Source organism: Mauremys reevesii, linkage group 14 (genome assembly GCF_016161935.1).
Source record: "Mauremys reevesii isolate NIE-2019 linkage group 14, ASM1616193v1, whole genome shotgun sequence".
NCBI lineage: Eukaryota > Metazoa > Chordata > Testudines > Geoemydidae > Mauremys > Mauremys reevesii.
The window spans coordinates 8,196,956-8,222,844 of NC_052636.1; the positions used below are offsets into that span (position 1 = coordinate 8,196,956).

Genomic DNA, 25,889 nt, shown 5'->3' on the forward strand with positions numbered 1-25,889 from the left:
AAGAGTAATGATTTCAAGTTGCAATGGGGGAGGTTTAGGTTGTATATTAGGAAACACTATTTCACTAGGAGGGTGGTGAAGCCCTGGGATGAGTTCCCCACGGAGGTGGTGGAATCTCCTTCCTTAGAGGTTTTTAAGATCAGGCTTGACAAAGCCTTGGCTGGGATGATTTAGTTGGGGATTGATCCTGCTTTGAGCAGGGGTGGGACTAGATACCTCCTGAAGTCCCTTCCAACCCTGATATTCTGTTATTCCAATTTCCTTCCTCCCTCCTGTTTGACCCCATTTATAGAGTAATATTCTCAGCTATACCTTAACCAGTAATTGTGCTGAAATTTAACTAACCAATTCTAACATATTGTGACATAATTCTCTAACCCAGGCGTCGGCCACCTTTCAGAAGTGGTGTGCTGAGTCTTCATTTATTCACTCTAATTTAAGATTTCATGTGCCAATAATACATTTTAACGTTTTTAGAAAGTCTCTTTCTATAAGTCTATAATACATAATTGAACTATTGTATGTAAAGTCAGTAAGGTTTTAAAAATGTTTAAGAAGCTTCATTTAAAATTAAATTAAAATGCAGAGCCTTCTGGACCGGTGGCCAGGACCTGGGCAGAGTGAGTGCCACTGAAAATCAGCTCGTGTGCCGCCATAGGTTGCCTACTCCTGCTCTAACCAATTATAAACCACTACCCTAATTAAGTATCAGAGGGGTAGCCGTGTTAGTCTGGATCTGTAAAAGCAACAAAGAATCCTGTGGCACCTTATAGACTAACAGACGTTCTGCAGCATGAGCTTTCGTGGGTGAATACCCACTTCTTCAGATGCAAGTGGTGGAAATTTCCAGGGGCAGGTTTATATATGCAAGCAAGAAGCAAGCTAGAGATAACGAGGTTAGTTCAATCAGGGAGGATGAGGCCCTGTTCTAGCAGTTGAGGTGTGAAAACCAAGGGAGGAGAAACTGGTTCTGTAATTGGCAAGCCATTCACAGTCTTTGTTTAATCCTGAGCTGATGGTGTCAAATTTGCAGATGAACTGGAGCTCAGCAGTTTCTCTTTGAAGTCTGGTCCTGAAGTTTTTTGCTGCAGGATGGCCACCTTAAGATCTGCTATTGTGTGGCCAGGGAGGTTGAAGTGTTCTCCTACAGGTTTTTGTATATTGCCATTCCTAATATCTGATTTGTGTCCATTTATCCTTTTCCTTAGAGACTGTCCAGTTTGGCCGATGTACATAGCAGAGAGGGCATTGCTGGCATATGATGGCATATATTACATTGGTGGACGTGCAGGTGAATGAACCGGTGATGGTGTGGCTGATCTGGTTAGGTCCTGTGATGGTGTTACTGGTGTAGATATGTGGGCAGAGTTGGCATCGAGGTTTGTTGCATGGGTTGGTTCCTGAGCTAGAGTTACTATGGTGCGGTGTGCAGTTACTGGTGAGAATATGCTTCAGGTTGGCAGGTTGTCTGTGGGCGAGGACTGGCCTGCCACCCAAGGCCTGTGAAAGTGTGGGATCATTCTCCAGGATGGGTTGTAGATCCCTGATGATGCGCTGGAGGGGTTTTAGCTGGGGACTGTATGTGATGGCCAGTGGAGTCCTGTTGGTTTCTTTCTTGGGTTTGTCTTGCAGTAGGAGGCTTCTGGGTACACGTCTGGCTCTGTTGATCTGTCTCCTTATTTCCTCGTGCGGGTACTGTAGTTTTGAGAATGCTTGGTGGAGATTTTGTAGGTGTTGGTCTCTGTCTGTGGGGTTAGAGCAGATGCGGTTGTACCTCAGTGCTTGGCTGTAGACAATGGATCTTGTGGTGTGCCGGGATGGAAGCTGGAGGCATGAAGGTAGGCATAGCGGTCGGTAGGTTTTCGGTATAGGGTGGTGTTAATGTGTCCATCAATTATTTGCACCGTAGTGTCTAGGAAGTGGACCTCCCGTGTAGATTGGTCCAGGCTGAGGTTGATGGTGGGGTGGAAGCTGTTGAAATCGTGGTGGAATTTTTCCAGAGTCTCTTTCCCATGGGTCCAGATGATGAAGATGTCATCAATGTAGCGTAGGTAGAGAAGGGGCGTGAGTGGACGGGAGCTGAGGAAGCGTTGTTCCAGGTCAGCCATAAAAATATTGGCATATTGTGGGGCCATGCGGGTGCCCATAGCGGTGCCACTGATCTGGAGATATATATTGTCATCAAATTTGAAATAGTTGTGTCTGAGGATAAAGGCACAGAGCTCAGCAACCAGTTGTGCTGTGGCATCATCAGGGATACTGTTCCTGACAGCTTGTATTCCATCAGCGTGTGGGATGTTGGTGTAGAGAGCCTCTACATCCATGGTGGCCAGGATGGTGTTTTCTGGAAGGTCACCAATGCATTGTAGTTTCCTCAGGAAATCAGTGGTGTCACGGAGATAGCTGGGAGTGCTGGTGGCATAGGGTCTGAGTAGAAAGTCCACATATCCAGACAGTCCTTCAGTAAGAGTTCCAATGCCAGAGATGATGGGGCGTCCAGGATTTCCAGGTTTGTGGATTTTGGGCAGTAGATAGAATAGCCCTGGTCGGGGCTCTAAGGGTATGTTGATTTGTTCCGGTGTTAGTGTAGGGAGTGTCCTGAGTAGATGGTTCAGTTCCTTAGTGTATTCCTCAGTGGGATCTGAGGGCAGTGGCCTGTAGAATTTGGTGTTGGAGAGTTGTCTGGCGGCCTCCTTTTGGTAGTCAGACCTGTTCATGATGACAACAGCACCTCCTTTATCAGCCTCTTTGATTATAATGTCAGGATGGTTTCTGAGGCTGTGGATGGCATTGCGTTCTGCACGACTTAGGTTATGAGGCAAGCGATGTTGTTTTTCCACAATTTCTGCCTGTGCACGTCGGCGGAAGCATTCAATGTATAGGTCCAGACTGTCATTTCGACCCTCAGGAGGAGTCCATGTGGAGTTCTTCTTTTTGTGCTGTTGGTGGGAGGGTAACTGTGTATCAGTGCGCTGTTCAGTGTTGTCCTGAAAGTATTCTTTGAGTCGGAGACGGCGAAAGTAGGCTTCCAGATCGCCGCAGAACTGTATCATGTTGGTGGGGGTGGCAGGGCAAAAAGAGAGTCCCCGAGATAGGACAGACGTTTCTTCTGGGCTGAGTGTGTGGTTGGATAGATTGACGATATTGCTGGGTGGGTTAGGGGTACCACAGTTGTGGCCCCATGTGGCAGGTAGGAGTTTAGAAAGCAAACAATCCATTTTAATTTTTAGAGAGGTGAAGTGAGTGATGTAGATCTCCTGTCTTATTTTAGTGAAGTCCGTTTGTATGGAAGTTTGGTTATTGATGAGAGTCTCCAGGTTGGAGAGCTCTTTTTTGATGTTTTCCTGTTTGCTGTATAGGAGGCTGATCAGGTGGTTCCTCAGTTTCTTTGATAGAGAGATAAACTCCTACCTGCCACATGGGGCCACCACTGATTTCCTGAGGAAACTACAATGCATTGGTGACCTTCCAGAAAACACCATCCTGGCCACCATGGATGTAGAGGCTCTCTACACCAACATCCCACACGCTGATGGAATACAAGCTGTCAGGAACAGTATCCCTGATGATGCCACAGCACAACTGGTTGCTGAGCTCTGTGCCTTTATCCTCAGACACAACTATTTCAAATTTGATGACAATATATATCTCCAGATCAGTGGCACCGCTATGGGCACCCGCATGGCCCCACAATATGCCAATATTTTTATGGCTGACCTGGAACAACGCTTCCTCAGCTCCCGTCCACTCACGCCCCTTCTCTACCTACGCTACATTGATGACATCTTCATCATCTGGACCCATGGGAAAGAGACTCTGGAAAAATTCCACCACGATTTCAACAGCTTCCACCCCACCATCAACCTCAGCCTGGACCAATCTACACGGACGGTCCACTTCCTAGACACTACAGTGCAAATAATTGATGGACACATTAACACCACCCTATACCGAAAACCTACCGACCGCTATGCCTACCTTCATGCCTCCAGCTTCCATCCCGGGCACACCACAAGATCCATTGTCTACAGCCAAGCACTGAGGTACAACCGCATCTGCTCTAACCCCACAGACAGAGACCAACACCTACAAAATCTCCACCAAGCATTCTCAAAACTACAGTACCCGCACGAGGAAATAAGGAGACAGATCAACAGAGCCAGACGTGTACCCAGAAGCCTCCTACTGCAAGACAAACCCAAGAAAGAAACCAACAGGACTCCACTGGCCATCACATACAGTCCCCAGCTAAAACCCTCCAGCGCATCATCAGGGATCTACAACCCATCCTGGAGAATGATCCCACACTTTCACAGGCCTTGGGTGGCAGGCCAGTCCTCGCCCACAGACAACCTGCCAACCTGAAGCATATTCTCACCAGTAACTGCACACCGCACCATAGTAACTCTAGCTCAGGAACCAACCCATGCAACAAACCTCGATGCCAACTCTGCCCACATATCTACACCAGTAACACCATCACAGGACCTAACCAGATCAGCCACACCATCACCGGTTCATTCACCTGCACGTCCACCAATGTAATATATGCCATCATATGCCAGCAATGCCCCTCTGCTATGTACATCGGCCAAACTGGACAGTCTCTAAGGAAAAGGATAAATGGACACAAATCAGATATTAGGAATGGCAATATACAAAACCTGTAGGAGAACACTTCAACCTCCCTGGCCACACAATAGCAGATCTTAAGGTGGCCATCCTGCAGCAAAAAAACTTCAGGACCAGACTTCAAAGAGAAACTGCTGAGCTCCAGTTCATCTGCAAATTTGACACCATCAGCTCAGGATTAAACAAAGACTGTGAATGGCTTGCCAATTACAGAACCAGTTTCTCCTCCCTTGGTTTTCACACCTCAACTGCTAGAACAGGGCCTCATCCTCCCTGATTGAACTAACCTCGTTATCTCTAGCTTGCTTCTTGCTTGCATATATAAACCTGCCCCTGGAAATTTCCACCACTTGCATCTGAAGAAGTGGGTATTCACCCACGAAAGCTCATGCTGCAGAACGTCTGTTAGTCTATAAGGTGCCACAGGATTCTTTGTTGCTTTTACCCTAATTAACTTACACCTGGCAAAATTAATTATACAGGAGAGAGAAACAATTAGAGAACCAGACTGATTAACAATGTAAAAGTGGTGGCCATAAAGATAGAACAATACAGAAATGAGGGTTTCACAACCACAACCATTGATAAGTGATTTCTTGCCAGACAGAATGCTATCAAATTAAGGTTTCTTTAACCATCTTAAGATCCGGACAGGACTGTCTTCCTAACAGCCCAATAGCACCTTATTTCAGTGTGACTGGTTTGGGATGTGAGGATGTGACCCTTCGCTTCCCAGCTTATGGCTGCCCCTGTTGCTTAGCCAAAGGCCTTAGCCTAAGAACAAGGCCTCAGGCTGTCCTAGTGAGAGAAGGCCCAGACACAGGCAGACTGTGATTTTGATTCTTTGTTTTCATACTCCTGTAACTAGCTAAGTGATAAAAATACACCTACGTTCTTAAAATATAGGCTTTGCAGGCAGGCCTGAATATCGCCATTCTAACAGGGGTCTACCCCTTCCCCCATGCTGTGTCTGTCTTGTCTATTTAGACTGTAAATTCTTCAGAGCACGGGCCATCTACTATTCTGCATTTGTACTGTGCCTAGCACAACGGAGACACACTGTTAGTTGGTCCTTAGGCACTAAGGTAATGCATATGATTAATAATAACTCTCGTGCCACTTGGAGCCAAGGAAGCTGGTCTTGGGATGTTACTGCTTAAAAATGATCTGAGCTTAAAACCATGGACTATTCTTTGTGACAAGTATCCCACAAATTCCACTGACCTCCCTTGTTTTCTTTGTCTGGCATAGGGTTTCTAAATTCCAAACCTGATGTGGTCTCACAGCTGGAACGAGGGGAAGAGCCATGGGTCCTGGACCTCCAGGGCTCTGAGAAAGAAGTGCTTCCAAGAGCTGCCTGCACAGGTGAGGACTTGGTTAAAGCAAGTCAAAAACTGTCCGTGAATACAGGAAACATTCGGGATGCCCTACAAAGACTTTGTGAGCTCTCCAAGTTCAGGATTGTTCCCTGCAGATGTGGAATAATTAGGCAGATGTCACTCATGGCTTCCCACCTATCCTGACTAACAACTGGCAGCAGATCCCTACCTAATCCCACTTTTCCCTGCATGTTCTGGTGAAATGCAGACCAAAACTGATCCCTTCCTCTCTCCTCTGGGGAAAATCAGCTCCTGATAGGTTTGATCTCTCCTGCACATATTTTGGTTTGTTCATCCCTTTTTAAATTCCTGTCTCTGAGATTTCCTTTCTCTCAGGCACAGGGAGTGACCTATGTCTGGATTCTCTCTGTCTCCCATCAGATGATAGGATGGTGCGTGAGAATGAGGAGCAGAAACCCCAGCAGGAAGATGCTGAGCAAGGAGCACCACATGGGACGTTATCAGGAAGACCCAAAGGGAATGTTTCCAGGAGTTGTGCACTCCGAGAAACAGTAAAAGCCTCTGAGACTCAGCAGAGGCCAGAGGAGAACTTCCGTAGCCTCTCAGACCTTATTACACATGAGAGAATCAACTTGGAAAAGACACACTACACATGCCACGAGTGTGGGAAAAGCTTCAATCGGCCCTCACACCTTATCAGACATCAGAGAATCCACACAGGGGAGACGCCCTACACGTGCTCTGAGTGCGGGAAAAGCTTCAGTCTGCGCTCAAGCCTTATCACACATCAGAGAATCCACACAGGGGAGACGCCCTACATGTGCGCTGAGTGCGGGAAAAGCTTCAGTCTGCGCTCAAGCCTTATCACACATCAGAGAATCCACACAGGGGAGAGGCCCTACACATGCTCTGAGTGCGGGAAAAGCTTCAGTCGGCGCTCAAACCTTATCACACATCAGAGAATCCACACAGGGGAGACGCCCTACACGTGCTCTGAGTGCGGGAAAAGCTTCAGTCAGCTCTCAAGCCTTATCACACATCAGAGAATCCACACAGGGGAGATGCCCTACACGTGCTCTGAGTGCAGGAAAAGCTTCAGTCTGCGCTCTAACCTTATTAGACATCAGAGAATCCACACAGGAGAGACGCCCTACACGTGCGCTGAGTGCGGGAAAAGCTTCAGTCGGCGCTCAAGCCTTATCAGACATCGGAGAATCCACACATGAGAGATCCCGTACACATGCTCTGAGTGCGGGAAAAGTTTCATTGAGCACTCAGACTTTGTCAGACATCGTAGAATCCACAGTGGAGAGAGACCCTACACATGCTCTGCATTTGGGAAAAGCTTCAATCAGATGTCATTCCCTATTAGATATCAGAAAATCCAAATCGGAGAGAACTGTAAGAAATGCCTTTATTAGGGCTTCCCAAAGATTTGTTTTAAAAATATCACATTTGCTAATTCCAATATAGTGATCTTTGCACCATCTTCACTGTGGTCTCTCAGCTCTGCCAGATGAGTTGCCTGCTTCTGCCTTTTGCAGCTCACCCTTCTTTGGGGTCAGTCCTGTGATCTTTTCTATCAGCTCCTTCCCTTTTGACTTGTAAGAGTGTGTGTCCCTCCAGCCAGGAATTTCATCAGCTCCAGGTGGGGGAGAGAGGGTTGATGCCAACAAGCTACCCTGAGGCAAAAGTTACCTGTGCCTTACATCCACTAGGACTGTACATGGAATTGGGTGCTCAAGTTAGTGATTTTGGTGTAAAAAGACAATTACAGTTGTAGAGCAGAAGCAGCCCAGGGAGTGAACCTAACAGACAATGATCAAGTGATCTCTCTCCTGCCATCCATCTCCATCCTCTGACAAACAGAGGCTAGGGACACCATTCCTTACCCATCCTGGCTAATAGCCATTAATGGACTTAACCTCCATGAATTTATCCAGTTTTCTTTTAAACCCTGTTATAGTCCTAGCCTTCACACCCTCTTCAGGCAAGGAGTTCCACAAGTTGACTGTGCGCTCTGTGAAGAAGAACTTCCTTTTATTTGTTTTAAACTTGCTGCCTATTAATTTCATTTGGTGGCCCCTAGTTCTTGTATTATGGGAGTAAGTAAATAACTTTTCCTTATCTACTTTCTCCACATCACTCATGATTTTATATACCTCTATCATATTCCCTCTTAGTCTCCTCTTCCAAGCTGAAAAGCCCTAGCCTCTTTAATCTCTCCTCGTATGGGACCCGTTCCAAACCCCTAATCATTTTAATTGCCCTTCTCTGAACCTTTTCTAATGCCAGTATATCTTTTTTGAGATGAGGAGACCACATCTGTACATAGAATTCAAGATGTGGGCATACCATGGAGTTATACAAGGGTTATAATATAGTCAGTCTTATTCTCTATCCCCTTTTTAATGATTCCTAACATCCTGTTTGCTTTTTTGACCGCCTCTGCACACTGCGTGGGCATCTTCAGAGAACTATCCATGATGACTCCAAGATCTTTTTCCTGATTTGTTGTAACTAAATTAGTCCCGATCATATTTTATGTATAATTGGAGTTATTTTTTCCAATATGCATTACTTTACATTTATCCACATTAAATTTCATGTGCCATTTTGTTGCCCAATCACTTAGTTTTGTGAGATCTTTATTAAGTTCTTCACAGTCTGCTTTGGTCTTAACTATCTTGAGCAGTTAATATCATCTGCAAACTTTGCCACCTCACTTTTTACCCCTTTCTCCAGATCGTTTATGAATAAGGTGAATAGGATTGGTCCTAGGACTGACCCTTGGGGAACACCACTAGTTACCCCTCTCCATTCTGAGAATTTACCATTAATTCCTACCCTTTGTTCCCTGTCTTTTAACCAGTTCTCAGTCCTTGAAAGGACCTTCCCTTTTATCCCATGACAACTTAATTTATGTAAGACCCTTTGGTGAGGGACCTTGTCAAAGGCTTTCTGGAAATCTAAGTACACTATGTCCACTGGATCCCCCTTGTCCACATGTTTGTTGACCCCTTCAAAGAACTCTAATAGATTAGTAAGACATGATTTCCCTTTACGGAAACTGTGTTGACTTTTGCCCAACAATTTATGTTCTTCTATGTGTCTGACAATTTCATTCTTTACTATTGTTTCAACTAATTTGCCCGGTACCGATGTTAGACTTACTGGTCTGTAATTGCCGGGATCACCTCTAGAGCCCTTTTTAAATATTGGCGTTACATTAGCTAACTTCCAGTCATTGGGTACCAAAGCCGATTCAAAGGACAGGTTACAAACCATAGTTAATAGTTCCGCAACTTCACATTTGAGTTCTTTCAGAACTCTTGGGTGAATGCCATCTAGTCCTGGTGACTTGTTAATGTTGAGTTTATCAATTAATTCCAAAACCTCCTCTAGTGACACTTCAGTCTGTGACAGTTCCTCAGATTTGTCAGCTACAATTTGGCAATGTTTATGCTCCTTTCTAGGATTTGACTTCCACTTTTTAAAGGAAGTCTTTTTGTCTCTCACTGCTTCTTTTACATGGTTGTTAAGCCCCGGTGGCTCTTTTTTAGTTCTTTTACTGTGTTTCTTAAATTGGGGTATACATTTAAGTTGGGCCTCTATTATGGTGTCGTTAAAGTGTCCATGCAGCTTACAGGAATTTCACTTTAGTCACTGTACCTTTTAAATTCTGTTTAACTAACCCCCTCATTTTTGTATAGTTCTCCTTTTTGAAATCAAATGCCACAGTGTTGGGCTGTTGAGATGTTCTTCCCACCACAGAGATGTTAAATGTTATTATATTATGCCCGTTTATTTCGAGCAACTGCAGTTATTCGGGAGAGTACAGACAGGCAGAGTTTCCCCTCCCGAGGTAGGTCTCGGTTAGATAAACAATTAAGGCAAGCATTTATACCTTTTGTGACATACAGTAAGGAGCAACAACTGCATTTTGTTTGTACATATTCCTTTCTGATAGCTTACTTCTCTCAGCAATTTCTGCTACAATCTGCATTTTATTCTTATCTAACACAAGGTCGAAAACCAGCGCCTCTTACAGTTCTTTTCCGCTCGCCCACGCCCTGCTTGGAAGTCTCCCGTTATTAGCTGTTAGTTAGCCTGGTAAATATCAAGTCCCTGAGAAAACACAGTTATACGAAGCAAAACAAAATCACAAATAGAAATGTCATTGGAAATTCAAAAATTAAAAAGGAAAATGCAATTCCCATCACTTCATTGTATCTGGGCCATTCCTGTATTGAGAGTACCCGCTAAGGGCCCTGTGTGCTTATGGGAAACCTGGAGGAACTCATAGCAGAGCCTGAACATGAAACTCAACTGCTCCCAGGTGCCACAGTAAAACCCTTTCCCTGCTGTGATGTTGATGATTTTATGAAAATATGCTAATGAGTGTGAATATAATGTAACTGGAACATGCTTCATGCAAAAGGTCTCTTGTGCAGTATCATTACAAAGCTTATTATCTACTGTGTGTGTTCAGCCTATTTGTATGAACCGATCATTCCTGTATCTGAAGCTAGAAATATGAACTATAACTCTGAGGTCCTGTTGTAATGATGCAAAGTGTGGGCCATTAATAGTGGTTTGGACTCCTGATGGCTCCCATTAACCAGGACAATTGACTGGAGATCGCTCTGTCCTGCACCATCTGTGAGTCAGGCCAGGAACAATGAAGGCTTGGGGTCTCACAGGGCATGTGACCATGTCACCTGGTACAGGAATCCATCTTAAACCTGGGGCTTTTCCCCAGGAGAGAGACAAAAGATTCCTGCCTTGTACCAAAGCTGTTTAAGGGGGTGGAACAGAAGAAAGGTGGCTGCAGTCATGAGAAATCCCCTAGCTACCACCTGAGCTGGAACAAGGACTATACCAGGTGAAAAGATTGGGCCCAGACAAGAAATAAGTCTAGTCTGCAAAAGAAGCTTATTGGAAGATCTCTGAGGGTGAGATTTTATCTGTATTGAGTTTCATACTGTATTAGTCTTAGACTTGCATGTTTTTGTTTTATTTTGCTCTATGGAGAATACAAACGCCACAGAGTAGGAAAAGTTAATGCCTTAGAAAAATCTGTGTGTGTTAGAGTGTCTAGGAACCACTCTCCTATAGCTTCTTTTCTCTGATTTCCTTTAGAAAATCTGAAGCAGGGAGCAGAAAACCATTGTCTTTTCTGAGGTGTGAGCTCAGGACCTACTGAGTATGAGACTGACATGCTGCCAACTATGCTAAGAAGGCCCAGGAAAATGTTTAGGCTCAGTGCATATAGGATCCTCCTACAGCAGTGACTGGAGCAGGGAAGGAACTGGAAGAAGCAGAGAGATCTAGTGCCCACAGACCTGTCCTGGCATCTTTCTCAGCAGCAAAGAAATCAATTTGCCCTTCCAGTGAACAATCTACTGGAACTAATGGCAGCACAGGGGGGATGTTTCTAAAGTATTCACCCACCTCTACATTTTAGAACTTACTCTCCTTTTTCTAGTGTAGCACTTTGTATATGAATTAGGCAAAACAAACTACACAGGTAAGAGAAACAAGGGCTTGAGAGAAAGCTTGAACTCATAACCCCAACAGATGGCCCCTCTGCACTAACCAGTTGCACCCCTAAAGATGTTTTTTAAACACATTTGGGAAGCAGGCAGTTATCAGTCTCTGTGGTTCACACCTTTGCCTGGTAATTGAAAGGCTGCTGGTTCAAACTTAACTCAAGATGCGGCTTTTCAGCGATGAGACTCCAGTACATTTTAACAGGAAGAAAATCTCCTCTATTCTGGCTTTGCCCCATTAGACTCCTTCTGCCCATCTTCTCCCCCTCCCCCAGTCGCTTTCCTTCCCTACTGGGGCCATGCAGAGAGGATCCCCAGTCAGTCTCTGTCACAGAGAGTCTGTATCCCATAAAGGGAGGGAGGGGTCTCTCTAAAACACTGATAATGGGGAGGGGAGTGGTGTGCGTGGTTAGGGGGAGACAGGATGGAGAACTAACAGTGGGGCACAGAGAGATTCCCCCAGATTTGGGAGATCCCCTGCTTCCCCCCATCAGCCAGCTGTGAGAAGAACAACTGTTGGGGTGGAGGGTCTCCACATGCTGCCCCCGCCCCAACTGCCAACTGTGGCAATGGGAGCTGCAGGGGTGGAGTCTGTGGGTAGCAGTGTGCAGAGACGCCCCCGGCCTTCCAGCTTAGGGGCTGCGGGTTGCTTTCAGGAGATGCCCGAGGTAAATGCTGCACCCCTCACCCTCTCCTGCAACCCCAACCCCCTGCCCCAGCCCAGACCCCACACCTGCACCCAAACTCCTTCCAAGAGCCTGCCCCCCACACCCACTCCTGCACCCCAACCCTCTGACTGCCACCCCTGTCCAGCCCAATCTTCTGCTGATGCACCTCAGCCCACACCCGTGCAGGGTTTGAAGCTTTCATTGCTTAAATTCCAGGACACGGAGGGATTTCAGCTCCCCTTTGCTCAGAGGGAACCTTCACCCCACTCCTAACCAGGTTCTTGTCCATGGGATCACTGTAGGGGGGCTGGATCCCTCGGTGTCTTTTCTCTCTCTAGGACAGGCCAGCGTGCAATAACTGGGGGCATCTGAGCACCCAGGACCTTCTGTGGGGCTGCCATTCCCCTTCCCCTTCTGTGGTCCCATCTGTCATTGACTCCAGCCTTTTTTCTATCCATCGTCAGCACCATCCCAAGCCAGCAGCACTCGCTTCAAAAAGACAGAGTCCAGTGGCACCTTACAGACTAACAGACGTATTGGAGCATAAGCTTCCGTGGGTGAATCCCACTTCGTCAGGTGAATGTAGTGGAAATTTGCAGGGGCAGGTATAAGTATGCAGGCAAGAAGCAGGCTAGAGATAAGAAGGTTAGTTCAATCAGGGAGGATGAGACCCTCTTCTAGCAGTTGAGGTGTGATCACCAAGGGAGGAGAAACTGCTTTTGTAGTTGGCTAGCCAGTCATAGAATTCCCACTCCATTCATCTGACGAAGTGGGGATTCACCCACGAAAGCTCATGCGCCAATACGTCTGTTAGTCTAGAAGGCGCCACAGGACTCTGTCACCTTTTACAGATCCAGACTAACACGGCTACCCCTCTGATACTCAAAAAGACAGTGTCCCCTGCTGGGAGTAAATCATTGACCGCTCTCCTCCCTGAGCACTGACTGCCCCTCTGTTTCCTTGCCTCTCAGTCTGTGCAGATGGGACCTTTCCCTCCAGTGCTGGAGGATTCGCCCTTCTCATCTACCATTGTCCCAAGCAGCACAGCGGGTGGGAATCTTAAACGTACCAAGGTGACTTAGGAGCAGAAACACTCCCCCGCAGATCTTCCATGCAATTGTCACTTGCCCTTCACTGAGCAGGACTGAAACTGGTGCAGGGAGACTGGTGAGCCACATCCCCTCTGGGCATGAGGAAAGCAGCAGGGTGAAAAAATGATCATGAAGATGCTGGGGATTGAACCCAGGGCCTCATACATACAAAGTATGTGCTCAACCACTGAGCTACATCCCTAGCAGGTTGTGTTTGCTATGGGTTACACTCAGAGCCCTCCTGTTTCCAGAGCATCCAGTGACCTATAAGCTTCACGAGAAGCCCATTCCCTCTCTGAGGACCAATCCTGCTCTCCTGGAGGTGACTTATTCATAGGGGTCACTTTTCAGCAGGGCCAGATTCTATGTGTGGGGCAGAGAGTGGGTGCCCTGGTCTCAGGGTGCAGAGATACACTCAGCCATCTCCCTGCATTGGGTTGGGGTGCGGCAATCCCCTGCTGCAAGGTCATAGTGGGGATGCTGTGAGCAGCTCAACACCTCACCCTAGTGGCAGAAGTGGTGTGGGAGCTCCAGGTGTTTCTAGGATCTGCTATTTCCACCTGCCTGCAAACTCTAGGTTTCCCCAGCACATTCACTGCGGTGCAATTGGGTCACTGTTTCCATGGCTGAACAGCAAAGAATCACTCCCAGTTTCCCTTCTATTGGCAGCAGGATTAGCCTGTGTCGGTGGTTAATGAGGTGGATCTAGTTGTAGATTGTTATTCATTCCCCACCTTGACAATTCACACAGTCCCTTTCCCAGGCAGATTCCCAGCACCTCAGTGATCCCGGTAGCAGGGTTGGGTCCTGAGATTTTCAGGGTTCTTTTCCCCTCCACCTGGAGTGAACTCAGCTTTTTCCCCATCCCAGACAATCCATGAAATAACAACAGGGGCATAAAGAAAGAGGGGAGGGAACATCTCACGGTCAGGGCTGGATGTGCCTAGAGCCCCCTGCTTGTCCATTGTTTCCATGGAATTTGGCCCCCTGCTTTGCACAAGGGACAGAGAAAGATCTTGCTGTTCCTGTGTCTGTGCAAAGAAAATTGTGCTTCTGTATGAGAGAGAGGCGGGAAATGGCCCCATGATGGGGCAATAGCCTCAGGATTAAGAGCAAAGGACAATGATGGGAAGGTTCACAATTGACTCAGTAGTTGCATACAAAGATGCACGTTTGGCAGTTACATTGGAAATTCTGGCTCCTTCTCAGGCTCAGGTTGGCCACCCCGGTCTAGGTGTAGAAGTGACAACATTTAAACTTGAAAGAGGGGCCAATTTCCCCATCATTTCACACCTTTACACCCAAACACGATGACTTTCTGAATGAAGCCTCCTCGTTCAGCCAGAAGATCTTGGGGTGGATGTAGGAGTCACTGGGTAAAATTCTCTGGACTCTGTTCTGAATCAGGTCAGAGCAGAGGTACCTAGTGATCTAGTCTGGCTGTAAAATCTATAGATCAACACCATTAATATGAAATTAATCCTCAGAAACAGCTGTTCCCCACCCAGACCCCAGCAAAGGACTCTCCAGGGAAGGGGCTGTTGAGGAAGGAAAGAAGGAAGACGTCCTTCTCCCCCTGGAGGAACTGGGCTCTGCGCTTTGGACAGAAAGGAGGGGAAGGAAATGGCCACACGATGGCAGCAGAACCTAAGAAATGAAACACAATAGGCTTATGTCCACACTGCAATGAAACACCCAGAGCTGCCCCATACCAGCTCAGGCTCCTGGGGCTTGGGCTGTGGGGTGGTAAATTTGCAGTGTAGACATCTCGGCTCAGGCTCAGTACTGGGCTCTGAGACCCCACAAGGCTGGGAGGGAGTGTAGCAAGTAAAAAAGGTAGAACGGCAGTGGAGTATTACCCTGGTCTCAATGGCATTTCTCCATTGGTCTGTCTGCTCTGGGGCAGGGACAATAACACGTCCTGCTGCATTCGTTATTTCAAAGGGCGGGTTAGGATTTTCATTCTCACACATGGTGCACGAAGCAGGACTCAACCCTCGGCATAAACTAAACGAGCTGCCCACAGATTCTGGCAGCCACAATGGGGCATTTGGTGTGAGAGCTCAGACCTGCCCCTGTCCCACAGGGACGGGGTCATCTGTGAGGGGACTGGGCCACTGACCTACCAGCTCCTAACTCCCAAACTTTCAGTAATATCATCAGTGCCTGTGAGTGTAATTTAAACCATCAAAACAGTCATAGTGGGCTAGACCATAGTCTGGACTTCGGGTCTGGAAAAGAGCTGCCACAATCCATAGACCAGGTTGTTATATAACATGCACATGGATTTTAACCCTTCACATACAGTAATGGGAAAGTTCTTGGTTCAGGCTTGTAGCAGTGATGGAATAAACTGCAGGTTCAATAAACTGCTGGGATGGGTCATTCAGTCCTTTGTACAGAGCTTCAGTTTGTAGCAAAGTCCCTCCAGAGGTATGAAGCAGGATTGAAGACAAGATGGAGATGAGGCATCAGCCTTTTATAGTCTCTTGCCATGTGGTCTTTGCTTTCTTTGTCCCAAGGACACTCTGTCCAGCACGTGGCATAGAAAAACCTTAGAGTTCTGTCCATAGGCAGGTCCCTGCAGACCTTGCTGAGTTACAAGGCATATCTGCCTTCTCTCAGTGGGTCAATTGTAGAGCTGATGGTCTTTAATGGGCCATCAAGCAGGCTAGGCAGAACTGACACCAACTTGTCTGGGGTGTTTCCCGGAAGCAGAGCACAAGTTTGAAATATGGACAGAACAGAGCCAATACTTATAACATCAACTACAAAAATGATACACATCTAGAGATGGCATCATTATAATCAACCAATCAGAACCTCTCCATAGACCCCTTACATGACAACCTTTCTACAATATTGGCTGCAAATATAGAACAGTGGTCACAACGGTGATCTATACAGTTACAGATTATGTCAGTAACGCCACAGGAGGTGACACGGCATCAGTGAGACTGATACTGGAATACTGCCTCCAGATTTGATGTCCTCATTTGAAAAAGATGTTGTGAAATTGGAGCTGGGGCAGCAAAGAGCCACCAAATGTCCTGAGGGCTGGAGAAAAATGCCTTCTAGTGAGCTACTGAAAGAGCTCAACCTGTCCAGCTTATCAAAAGAAGATAGAAAGGTGACTTCATTGAAGTGTTGAAGTGCATTAATGGAGAGAAAAGATTGGATAATAAAGGGCTTTTTAGTCTAGCAGAGAAAAGCATAACAAGACCCAATGTCTGGAAGGTGAAAAGAGACAAATTCATATTACAACTAAGGCACAAAGATTCAACAGTGAGGATGATTGACCACAGGAACAAGCTACCAAGGAAAGTGGTGGATTCTCCATCTCTTGATGTCATTTCATGAAGACTAGATGCCTTTCTGGAATGTGTTTGCCCCAAAAGTAGCTCTTGTGTCATACAGGAGGCCTGTGATATGCAGGGGGTCAGATTAGATGCTCTAATGGTCTCTTCTGGCCATAAAGTCAACTCATTTCTGAAAAACTGAGTGTAGCATTGAGAGCAGCATCTGATGTTTTCCTGTCTAGCAGGCTTGCTGCCTAGAACGAACGCTCCTTGATACGGGTGATACACAGGGAGTAGCTCAAACCTCCAAAGTGGCTGGCTAGGGGCAGGACATTAGCGCAGTAAGGGAGGGGTGTGGCAGTGACATCACAAAGGCCTTTTGCAGGACCTCAGACCATTGGTCAAAGGTTTTGGGGAGGTGGTGACCTCACAGAGAGATGCTGACATCAGCCAGGCAGGACAGGAGCGAGGGGCCAGGGAAACCTCAGAGACTCCTGTGGCTTTGCTTCAGCAAGTCTCCTTCTCCGGGTCTCTCTTTGAGGACTGAGAGAGTATTCGGGTTCACGGATGTGAGCGCCAGGAGGAACCTCTTTCGAGTTTTCTCCTTCCCTTTTCATGATTTTACTAGAAAACAGCCGTCCCTGTTTAGAAGGTAAGAGCCTCCTGGAGGTTTGAAACCTGTTCAGTCTGATCCATCTGGTGACAGTTGAATTCTGGGCATGGAAAACACGAGCTTAAGGAGACAGAAGTTTATTGAGCACCTGGGATTTTGTCCCTGAGAATCACTGGGGACATTGGGGTTTGTCCTTTTTGTTTCCCCTTTTCCTCCATCCATCCCTCTCTCCTTTCTCTTCATTTCTTGCTTGTTTTGTCCTTTCTCCTGTTCCCCTCCCAACACCAGGAGTGTGTGTGTGTGTGTGTGTGTGTGTTGCGGGGAGTGCTCTGCAGCTCCCACTGTGGGAGGTCCACACAAAAATGTGGGGCTGAAATAGTGCTCGGGCAATGATCCCCACCAGTGACCTGGGCCATCCTTTGGGCTCTCTGGTGAGAACCCTCAGCCTCCCGTCCTCAGTCTCTACCCTGATTGGCTGAGCAGGGGGTTATTGACAGGGAGGAGACTCAGGTCCTTGTTGTTCTCTTTTAAGACCAAGGAAATAAGTCAGAACCAGTTCTATGTTTGATGAATTTTGCTGCTTCTCTGCATTAATGGTCTCTGAGCAGTTCATGATTCTCTCTAACATTGCAGTTCTCCTCAAATACTTGCTGAATAATTCCTGTGCACTGTTGTTGGTCTGGAGCTCATCTGAGAGCACTTTATTCAGGTCATTCAATGTCTGAAATTCAAGATCCAATGGTTAGTTTGGAAATCAGGGCTCTTGGGTCCTATTCCCAACTCTGCCACTGACTGGCTGTGTGACCTAAGACAAGTCAATTCTCCTTTCTCAGCCTTAGCTTCTCCCTCTTTCAAGTAGGGGTAATAATGATCTGCTCCTACCTAGCTCAACACACTCACTCTTCCCCAACACACACACTGTCTCTCCCCAGAACACAAACAGTCTCTACCCCGCCACACACACTGCGGTTGAAAAGCAGCTGGCAATCTAGTAAGATGCCCATGGAACGGTGGGATAGAGAAACCTGTGTCATGTGATGCTGTACCAGCCCATGAGGCATTGCAAACCCTTCCCAAAACACCCTCAGCCAGTTGCACAGTGGGATAGTTACCCACAGTGCACTGCTCTCTGTTGCCATGCACGAACTGCTAGCACGGATGTGCTCTGGGGACACAAGGGGCATAGGGAGGACATTCAATAGCTGTTTAGTTAAAACACTTTAACTAAAGCAGCAATGCCGGGGGGTTGGTGGCTCCTTTCTTTCCTCACCCTGGAGTAAACTCAGCTTTTTATTCCATTTTTGATGTTTCATGGAATAACAACAGACGACCGAAGAAAGACGTGGACAGGGTGGGTCTCAGGGGAGGGGCAGAGAGGTTCGAGCGGTGGGCAGAGCAGGTCTCGGAGGTGGGGGCAGTGGGCAGGGCAGGTCTCAAGGGAGAGGCAGAGGTGAGAGAAGTGGGCAGGGTGGATCTCCAGGGAGAGGCACAGAGGTGTGGGTGGTGGGCAGGGTGGGTTGCAGGGACGGGTCAGCGAGGTGGCGGTGGCGGCTGGTGGGCAGACCTTGTGGTATGGGGTGGAGAGGCACGAGCAGGAGGCAGGAAGGCCTTGGGGGAGGAGAGGAGCGAGCGAAAGGTGGCTCAACCGTCCTCAGCCAAAGAGGAAGAGCGGGGGGTGGGAAGTGGCCAAACAGGAGCAAGGGGGGAGCACAGGGGGGGCCTCAGAGAGAGGAGAAGGGTGGGGGGGGGCAGTGCCATGGTCTGGGCACCAATGGGCCCCCCACTTCTAGGGAGCTTCCAGCGCTCACACCCAGCCTCCCCAAATGCAAGAGCCATGGGCCACCTATTCTCTTCATCTTCACTAACCAAGCCCCTCCCCAAGCTATGTTGTCGGGAGAAGCCCTCCTGTTGGCACAGCGCTATCTGCACCGGGGTTAGGCTGATATAACTGCATTGCTTAGGGAGGTAAATTTTTTACACCCCTGAGTAATGTAGTTACACCGATCTAATTTTGTAGTGTAGACCTGTCCAAAGAACCTTGGGAGTAAAACTTCCCCTGCTCCTCTGCTTTACTGAATCCAAACACCAGCAAAGCTTGTCAGGCCCAGATGGGGGTTGGCAGAGAGTCAGGTGTGCGCAGACATGATCCCTTCAGCAGCTGTAGGCACCATGGCTTAGCTGGCTAAAACCACTGTTTTGTATACAGGAGATCCTGGGTTCAAGTTCCAGTGGTACCTTACTGAGCTGCTTTTGGGGCACCTGGTATTGGCTACTGTCAGAAGACAAGATTCAGAGCTAGATGGACCTTCGGTCTAGCTTAGTGTGGTTTTTCTTATGGTTTAAATTACACTCACAGGCACTGATGATAGAGTTACTGAAAGTTTGGGAGTTAGGAGCTGATAGGTCAGTGGTCCAGTCCCCTCTCAGACGAGGGGGCAGGTCTGAGCTCTCACACCAAATGCTCATTGTGGCTGCCAGAATCTGTGGGCAGCTCGTTTCGTTTATGCCGAGGGTTGAGTCCTGTTTTGTGCACTGTCTGAGAATGAAAATCCTGACCTGCCCTTTGAAATAACAAAAGCAGCAGGACGTGTTTCTGTCCCTGCCCCAGAGCAGACAGACCAATGGAGAAATGCCATGAGTCCAGGGTAATACTCCCCTGCGGTTTTACCATTTCCACCTGCTAAACTCCCTCCCAACCTTCTGGGCTCCTGGAGCAGGGGACTGAGCCTGAGCCGAGACACGGACACTGCAACTTTACAGCCCAAGCCGCATGACCCTGATTAATGTGACACGGGCCAGTCGTGGGTGTTTCATTGCACTGGAGACGTAGCCTAATGTTATGTCTACACTGCGATTAACACACCCAGGGCACCTGTCGCAAAGCCCGGGTCAGCTGACTCAGGGTTATGGGGCTTGAGCTGCAAGACTATAAAATTACAGGGCAGACAGACGGGCTTGAGCCCAACCTCTGAGACCCCACGAGGGGTAAGGGTTTCCGAACCCAGGCTTCAGTGTGAACACAAATATCTGCACCACAGTTTTCAGCCTCTCAGCTTTAGCTCCATGAGCCCACGTCAGATGGTCCAGGCCAGCCCTGCTGCCATCTTTATCCCAGGAGAGATGGACTCTAAGGGTTCGTCTCCATTGCAATGTCAGCCCAGGGGTGGCTCGCTGTGCTCAGAGCAGCACCCTGGAAGCCCCATATTCACTGCTCTCATATAATGATGATACGGTTTGTACAAAGTCTGCCTGGTGAGGTATCATTTCAAAAGTCTTGGTCTGTTGAACATTAATATTGTGTTGGATTGTGTGTGTAGCATTGGCTGGGAAGTTTTGCTCTGTGTGTGTTACTGAGATGAGGTTGGGAAATGCCCCCCACCAGCCTTTCAGGTGTGACAATGGAGGAGCCAGACTCGCTGCTGGCCCATTAAAGGGATCCACACTGCCAAGGACTATCCCAGGAACTGTGTACAATGCAGACTTCTCCGAGATAGCACAGCGACAATGGACACTGCTTGACTCACATCCTAGCAAAGGTACTTCCTAGCCAGTTGGAAGAAACTATGACAGGTGGGGTAGAGACATTATGAATTGGCCTCTCCTCCCCACAACTCAACAGCTGGAAATACACCTGGATGACAAAACTGATTCAGAAATCAGAAGAGAATAATAATAGTACATTCAAACCAAAGTCCCCAAACAGACTAGTAGTGGTTTTTCAGCAGAAAATTTTCAGTTTGGGGAATTTTGTTTTCTCAGTCAGACTTTCCCAAGGGAAGCAGAGAGAAAATGGTTGAGTTGTCTCCTTCAGAACAGCTTGGTCTAGACACTAGCTCTGGTTCACTGTTGTGGCCTTGCTCAGGTTGGGGGTATTTTAATTATTTGGGGAGGTCCCAGGGTGTTTGGGGCAGATTATGAGGCTGTTCCCTTTGAGATAAAAACTAAGAAATGCAGGACTAGAGAATTTTTTTAGAAATCTGGGATTTAGACATTTTATTTGAAGCAAGTGGGGGGGGGCAGCTGAGATTCTGAGAAGGTTTTTGTTTGCAAGAAGCAACATTGTTTGATCTGTCATTGTACCAAGGGGGGAGATGGTTGTCTATAAAGGAGAGTGAAGACTAAATGCATCCCATGAGGATGGGATTTGAATCCTGCATGCAGAGCACAATGGATTAGCAGTCTATCACCTTAGCCACTCAGCCACCTCATCTGAGCTGCTAAGACAGGGACAGGAGGAGAAATCTAAGGCCGGCAGAGATAGGCCACTAAGGAGTTTTTAAATACTAAGCGTAAGCAGGAGCTGAATGAGCTCCCCCCTCACATCTAGTGAGGAGCTGGGGGAAGACTTCAGGAACAGGCCGTGTTTGCATAGACACCCCTACTCTGCCTAGCTATGCAGCATGGTGGGGCCGCTTCCCCAAAATGACCAGTTTGGGATGGTGGTGGGTTACAAATCACTTTAGGATTGAGTGCAATGAAATGTTATTCTCCTTCCTGTACGAGTGAAGGGCAGCGGAACGTACCTAGGCCGTCCTGACGGAGGGGTGGGTGGGGGAGGAATCGCTCTCATTGGACTGCAGAGACGTGATTGAGGACGTCACCCTAACCCAGTGGTCCCCAGACATTTCACACTGCACCCTCGTATCCATGGCTGTGGCCCCTCGGAAGCCGCGGTTGAGAACCGGGGCTGGGAGTGGGGCTGTTGCTTGCTGGGGAGAGGGGTGCGGACAGGGGTAAGGGGGTCGAGGCCGGGCTGGGAGCCAGGGGCCCAGGCTGAGGGTGGGGTTGGGGAAGAGCTGGGACAGAGTGGGGCTGAGTGGGGCTCCCTCCCTGCCCTCCATGGGGGCTGGCTCAGGCCCTGAGGTGCCCCCATCAATCTTCCTCTGTGTCCCCCTAGGAGTCACGCCCCACATTTTGGGGACCACTGAACCCTACTCGTTAAGCAGGGGCTAGTGATGCCAAAGCCCAGGGAAAGGGAGAACAAGTGCGGGGGCCCCAGCACCGGAACCCTGCCCCCACCACTTCCGTGTGTGGCTCCGCCCCCTTCCACACCTTCCACCCACGGCCACACCCACTGTCACCTCTGTTCCACCCCTTCCCCCACTGGCCCCACCCTGTCACTTCTTTACCCCTGCCCCGCTGCGGCCCTGAGACCAGAGAAGCTCTGTGCCCTGCTGCAGCCCCCGGGCCGTAGCAGGGAGTGGGAGCTCCTCCAGCCCTGGGGCCACCATGGGGGAGACTTTTCCAGGGGGGCCCAATTTGGCCAGGGCCCCTAGTCATGGGCCCCACTGTCCCCTTGGCAACACAAGGTTTGGGGAGGCTGAGCCCCCACGAGCCTCCATTACGAGCCGCCCAGGCTACCTCTGCTCAGTGGGTGGCCAGTCTCCCTGTGTCTCTGCTGTTCGTGCTGGGGAGCCCGGACGGCCTTAGGGGTGGGGCCCCCGGCAGCCGCCCAGGGCTCCAGGGGGTCAAAGGGCACCGTGTGGCCGTGCAAAGGTGCTCTCTGCTCTCCCCTGCCCCAGTGCTCCTCCGTGGCCCCACAGAGGCTGGGGGGAGCGAGGAGCAACACTATGTGCTCCCTGCGTCCTGGTCACTGTCCCCACCGGGGCTGGGCTGTGAGGGGAGCATCAGAAGCTGCTGCTCTCTGCCCTCCCCTGACGCAGCCCGGCTGAGGAAAGTGACCTGGATGCAGGGAGCTCGGATGATGTCCCTTCTCGCCCCCCTGCCCCTGCTAGGCAAGGCTGGTGTGTGGTGTCTCCATGGCTGCACTTTCAGTGATGCAGGTTTCTCTCTCCCGTTGTTCCATGGGCATCCTACTAGATTGCCAGCTACTTTTCAACTTCAGTGTGGAGACTGTGTGTTTGGGGGGGCGGGGGGAAGAGACAGTGTGTGTGTCTTGGGGAAGAGTGAGTGTGTTGAGCTAGGTAGGAGTAGATCATTAATATCCCTACTTGAAAGAGGGAGAAGCTACATGTGAGAAATAAGAACTGACTTGTCTGAGGTCACACAGCCAGTCAGTGGCTGAGTTGGGAATAGGACCCAAGAGCCCTGATTTTCAAACTAACCATTGGATCTTGAATTTCAGACATTGAATGACCTGAATAAAGTGCTCTCAGATGAGCTCCAGACCAACCACAGTGCACAGGAATTATTCAGCAAGTATTTGAGGAGAACTGCAATGTTAGAGAGAATCATGAACTGCTCAGAGACCATTAATGCAGAGAAGCAGCAAAATCCATCAAACACAGAACTGGTTCTGACTTATTTCCTTGGTCTTAAAAGGGACCAACAAGGACCTGAGTCTCCTCCCTGTCAATAACCCCCTGCTCAGCCAATCAGGGTAGAGACTGAGGACGGGAGGCTGAGGGTTCTCACCACAGAGCCCAAAGGATGGCCCAGGTCACTGGTGGGGATTACTGGCCGAGCACTAGTTCAGCCCCACATTTTTGTGTGACCTCCCACAGTGGGAGCTGCAGAGCACTCCCCCGCAACACACACACACACACACAGTGTTGGGAGGGGAACAGGAGAAAGGACAAAAGAAGCAAGAGATAAAGAGAAAGGAGGGAGGGATGGAGGAAAAGGTAAAACAAAAAGGACAAACCCAAATGTCCCCAGTGATTCTAAGGGACAAAATCCCAGGTATGGAATAAAATTCTGCCTCCTTAAGCTCATGTTTTCCATGCCTAGAATTCAACTGTCACCAGATGGATCAGACTGAACCACTGTGGGAGGTCCACCCAAAAATGTGGGGCTGAAATAGTGCTTGGGCAGTGATCCCCACCAGTGACCTGGGCCATCCTTTGGGTTCTCTGGTGAGAACCCTCAGCCTCCCGTCCTCAGTCTCTACCCTGATTGGCTCAGCAGGGGGTTATTGACAGGGAGGAGACTCAGGTCCTTGTTGTTCTCTTTTAAGACCAAGGAAATAAGTCAGAACCAGTTCTGTGTTTGATTAATTTTGCTGCTTCTCTACATTAATGGTCTCTGAGCAGTTCATGATTCTCTCTAACATTGCAGTTCTCCTCAGATACTTGCAGAATAATTACTGTGCACTGTTGGTCTGGAGGTCATCTGAGAGCATTTTGTTCAGGTCATTCAATGTCTGAAATTCAAGATCCGATGGTTAGTTTGAAAATCAGGGCTCTTGGGTCCTATTCCCAACTCTGCCACTGACTGGCTGTGTGACCTAAGACAAGTCAATTCTTCTTTCTCAGCCTTAGTTTCTCCCTCTTTCAAGTAGGGATAATAATGATCTGCTCCTACCTAGCTCAACACACTCACTCTTCCCCAACACACACACTGTCTCTCCCCAGAACACAAACAGTCTCTACCCCGCCACGCACACCGCAGTTGAAAAGCAGCTGGCAATCTAGTAAGATGCCCGTGGAACGGTGGGATAGAGAAACCTGCATCATGTTGTGCTGTACCACTCCGTGAGGCATTGCAAACCCTTGCCAAAACACCCTGCAGCCAGTTGCACAGTGGGATAGTTACCCACAGTGCACTGCTCTCTGTTGCCATCCACGAACTGCTAGCATGGATGTGCTCTGGTGACACAAGGGGCATAGGGAGGACATTCAATAGCTGTTTTAACTAAACACTTTAACTAAAGCAGCAATGCCGGGGGGTTGGTGACTTCTTTGTTTCCTCACCCTGGAGTAAACTCAGCTTTTTATTCCATTCTTGATGCTTCATGGAATAACAACAGATGACCGAAGAAAGACGTGGACAGGGTGGGTCTCAGGGGAGGGGCAGAGAGTTTCGAGCGGTGGGCAGAGCAGGTCTCAGGGGAGAGGCAGAGAGGTGTGGGTGGTGGGCAGGGTGGGTTGCAGGGACGGGTCAGAGAGGTGGTGGCTGGTGGGCAGACCTTGTGGTAGCGGGTGGAGAGGCACGAGCAGGAGGCAGGAAGGCCTTGGGCGAGGAGAGGAGCGAGCGAGAGGTGGATCAGCCGTCCTCAGCCAAAGAGGAAGAGCGAGGGTGGGAAGTGGCCAAACAGGAGCAAGGGGGGAGCACAGGTGGGGCCTCAGAGAGAGGAGAAGGGGGGGCAGTGCCATGGTCTGGGCACCAATGGGCCCCCCACTTCCAGGGAGCTTCCAGCGCTCACACCCAGCCTCCCCAAATGCAAGAGTCATGGGCCACCTATTCTCTTCATCTTCACTAACCAAGCCCCTCCCCAAGCTATGTTGATGGGAGAAGCCCTCCTGTTGGCACAGCGCTATCTGCACCGGGGTTAGGTTGATATAACTGCATTGCTTAGGGAGGTAAATTTTTTACACCCCTGAGTAATGTAGTTACACCGATCTAATTTTGTAGTGTAGATCTGTCCAAAGAACCTTGGGAGTAAAACTTCACCTGCTCCTCTGCTTTACTGAATCCAAACACCAGCAAAGCTTGTCAGGCCCAGATGGAGGTTGGCAGAGAGTCAGGTGTGTGCAGACATGATCCCTTCAGCAACTGTAGGCACCATGGCTTAGCTGACTAAAACCACTGTTTTGTATACAGGAGATCCTGGGTTCAAGTTCCAGTGGTACCTTACTGAGTTGCTTTTGGGGCACCTGGTATTGGCTACTGTCAGAAGACAAGATTCAGAGCTAGATGGACCTTCGGTCTAGCCTAGTGTGGTTTTTCTTATGGTTTAAATTACACTCACAGACACTGAGGATAGAGTTACTGAAAGTTTGGGAGTTAGGAGCT

The 25,889-nt window shown here is 48.7% G+C and overlaps 1 protein-coding gene and 1 non-coding gene across 2 annotated transcripts in view; both read right to left on the minus strand.

Moving 5' to 3' along the window:
* The window catches only part of LOC120381801 (zinc finger protein 850-like), a gene marked incomplete at its 5' end in the record, with an annotated part of 159,223 nt that overhangs the window by 50,418 nt on the left and 82,916 nt on the right, over positions 1–25,889 (minus strand). Inside the window, one exon of the mRNA XM_039499935.1 lies at positions 25,302–25,306. Within this exon, the coding sequence (XP_039355869.1) occupies positions 25,302–25,306 (5 nt within the window). The remainder of the gene's footprint in view (positions 1–25,301; positions 25,307–25,889) is intronic.
* Positions 13,414–13,485, minus strand: TRNAT-UGU. The gene has a single exon. It is a non-coding gene; the product is annotated as a tRNA-Thr (tRNA).